This window comes from Pristiophorus japonicus, chromosome 19 (genome assembly GCF_044704955.1).
Source record: "Pristiophorus japonicus isolate sPriJap1 chromosome 19, sPriJap1.hap1, whole genome shotgun sequence".
NCBI lineage: Eukaryota > Metazoa > Chordata > Chondrichthyes > Pristiophoridae > Pristiophorus > Pristiophorus japonicus.
Genome location: NC_091995.1, coordinates 1,708,580 through 1,710,405, shown reverse-complemented (window position 1 = coordinate 1,710,405; position 1,826 = coordinate 1,708,580). Strand labels below are relative to the sequence as shown.

Below are 1,826 nucleotides of genomic sequence, written 5' to 3'. Positions count from 1 at the left end.
TCCACTGGTCGGGGAGACTAGAACTAGGGGGCACAGCCTCAAAATACGGGGGAGCCAATTTAAAACCGAGTTGAGAAGGAATTTCTTCTCGCAGAGGGTTGTGAATCTGTGGAATTCTCTGCCCAGGGAAGCAGTTGAGGCTAGCTCATTGAATGTATTCAAGTCACAGATAGATAGATTTTTAACCAATAAGGGAATTAAGGGTTACGGGGAGAGGGTGGGTAAGTGGAGCTGAGTCCATGGCCAGATCAGCCATGATCTTGTTGAATGGCGGAGCAGGCTCGAGGGGCTCGATGGCCTACTCCTGCTCCTAATTCTTATGTTCTTATGTTCTTTTCAAACGTCACTTGTTGTGGAGTCCCTGGTTACGGCAAGCCCGTCCCCATAGCAACAAGAGGGGATTTCAAGACAGGTGCGGGTGCGAGAGTTTCGGGCGGAGATGGATTCAGACTACCTGCGGGCCGTTTTGGGCGACTGTCTGACCGAAACCCTGGCGGCGTTGGCGGAGCTTCGGCCAATGGACCCCATTGAATACCTGGCCCACTCGCTGTACAAATGCAGGAAGAACCTGGATCTGGAGCTGCGGAGCGAGCTGGACGGGAAGCAGCTGGACCTGGAGGCCGAGGCGGCGGCGAAGGAGCAAGCTCTCCAGCAGTATTTGCAGGCTGAGCTGCAGGAGATTGAGGCAGCCTACCGACACAATTTGAAGCTGGACGCGGAGAACACCGAGCCTGAGCAACATCAGCAGCAGCAACAGCAGCAACAGCAACAGCAGCAGCAGATGTTGGCCCCGATTCAAGCCGTCCAGAAACAGCAAGTGGAGGAGACTTCGGAGCAGGGGCTGGACACAGCACAGTCGGCTGAGAAGGTGGTTCTCGGGAGCTCGCCTTCACTCGCACCGCCCGATTGGACGGCGGAACCTGAACTTGAAACTGTACAAGAGAAGGATGAAAGTGCTCCATCGAGGGGTCTGCATTCGAAAGCCTCGCCACTACAGAGTGAAGGGCATTCTCCAGTCCCAACACCCTGAGTCCTAGAAACCTTCATTTCTTCAACTGAATGGCTGATATGAGAAGTGCTATTTGCGCTGTACATGTTGCATTAAATCAATATATTCTCCAAAAATAAAGCGTGGCTTTTCATGACCACCAGACTGCACAGGCAGTTATGTCGTTTTTTGAAGTGGTTGTAACGTAGGAAACGCGGCGGCCAATCGCAACGGTGTTTTTATTGTGTTTCAGAATTATACATTATTGATAACATTCCCCGTGAGCATTCTTGGAAGGCAGGGTGTGTTCACATTCACCTGTTCCAGAAGATTAAAACGGTACTTTGTGTTCCGTTTTACAGAGGGATAGTAATTTACCTTCAACGCATTCAATTCCTGACACAGCTCATTGATGTTTATTGTGAATCTGGAACCTGACAGATGACAACAATACTGTGCATTTATATAGCACCGTTAATGTGGTCAAGTGTTCCCAAGGTACTTCACAGGAGCTTTGCGAGATTAAAAATTTGACACCGAGCCGCATAAGTAGAAATTAGCGCAGTGAAGGAGGGAGGTTTTAAGGGGCATCTTGAAGGAGGAAAGTGAGATGGAGAGGCGGGGAGGTTTAGGGAGGGAGTTCCAGAGCTTGGGGCCCAGGCAATCAATAGTTGAGCGATTAGAATCAGGGCTGCTCAAGAGGGAAAATTAGAGGAACGGAGATATCTTGGGAGGGGGGGGGGTGGCTGGAGGAGATTACAGAGATAGGGAGGGGCGAGGGCCATGGAGGGATTTGAAGACAAGGATGAGAATTTCGAAATTGAGGTGTTGCTTAACC

The 1,826-nt window shown here is 50.5% G+C and overlaps 1 protein-coding gene across 1 annotated transcript; it reads left to right on the top strand.

Moving 5' to 3' along the window:
- Positions 1-439: 439 nt before the first annotated feature.
- Positions 440-1,039, top strand: LOC139230328 (DPY30 domain-containing protein 1-like). The gene has a single exon (XM_070862157.1). The coding sequence runs from the start codon at positions 440-442 to the stop codon at positions 1,028-1,030; it is 591 nt and encodes a 196-aa protein (XP_070718258.1). The 3' UTR covers positions 1,031-1,039.
- Positions 1,040-1,826: the final 787 nt, after the last annotated feature.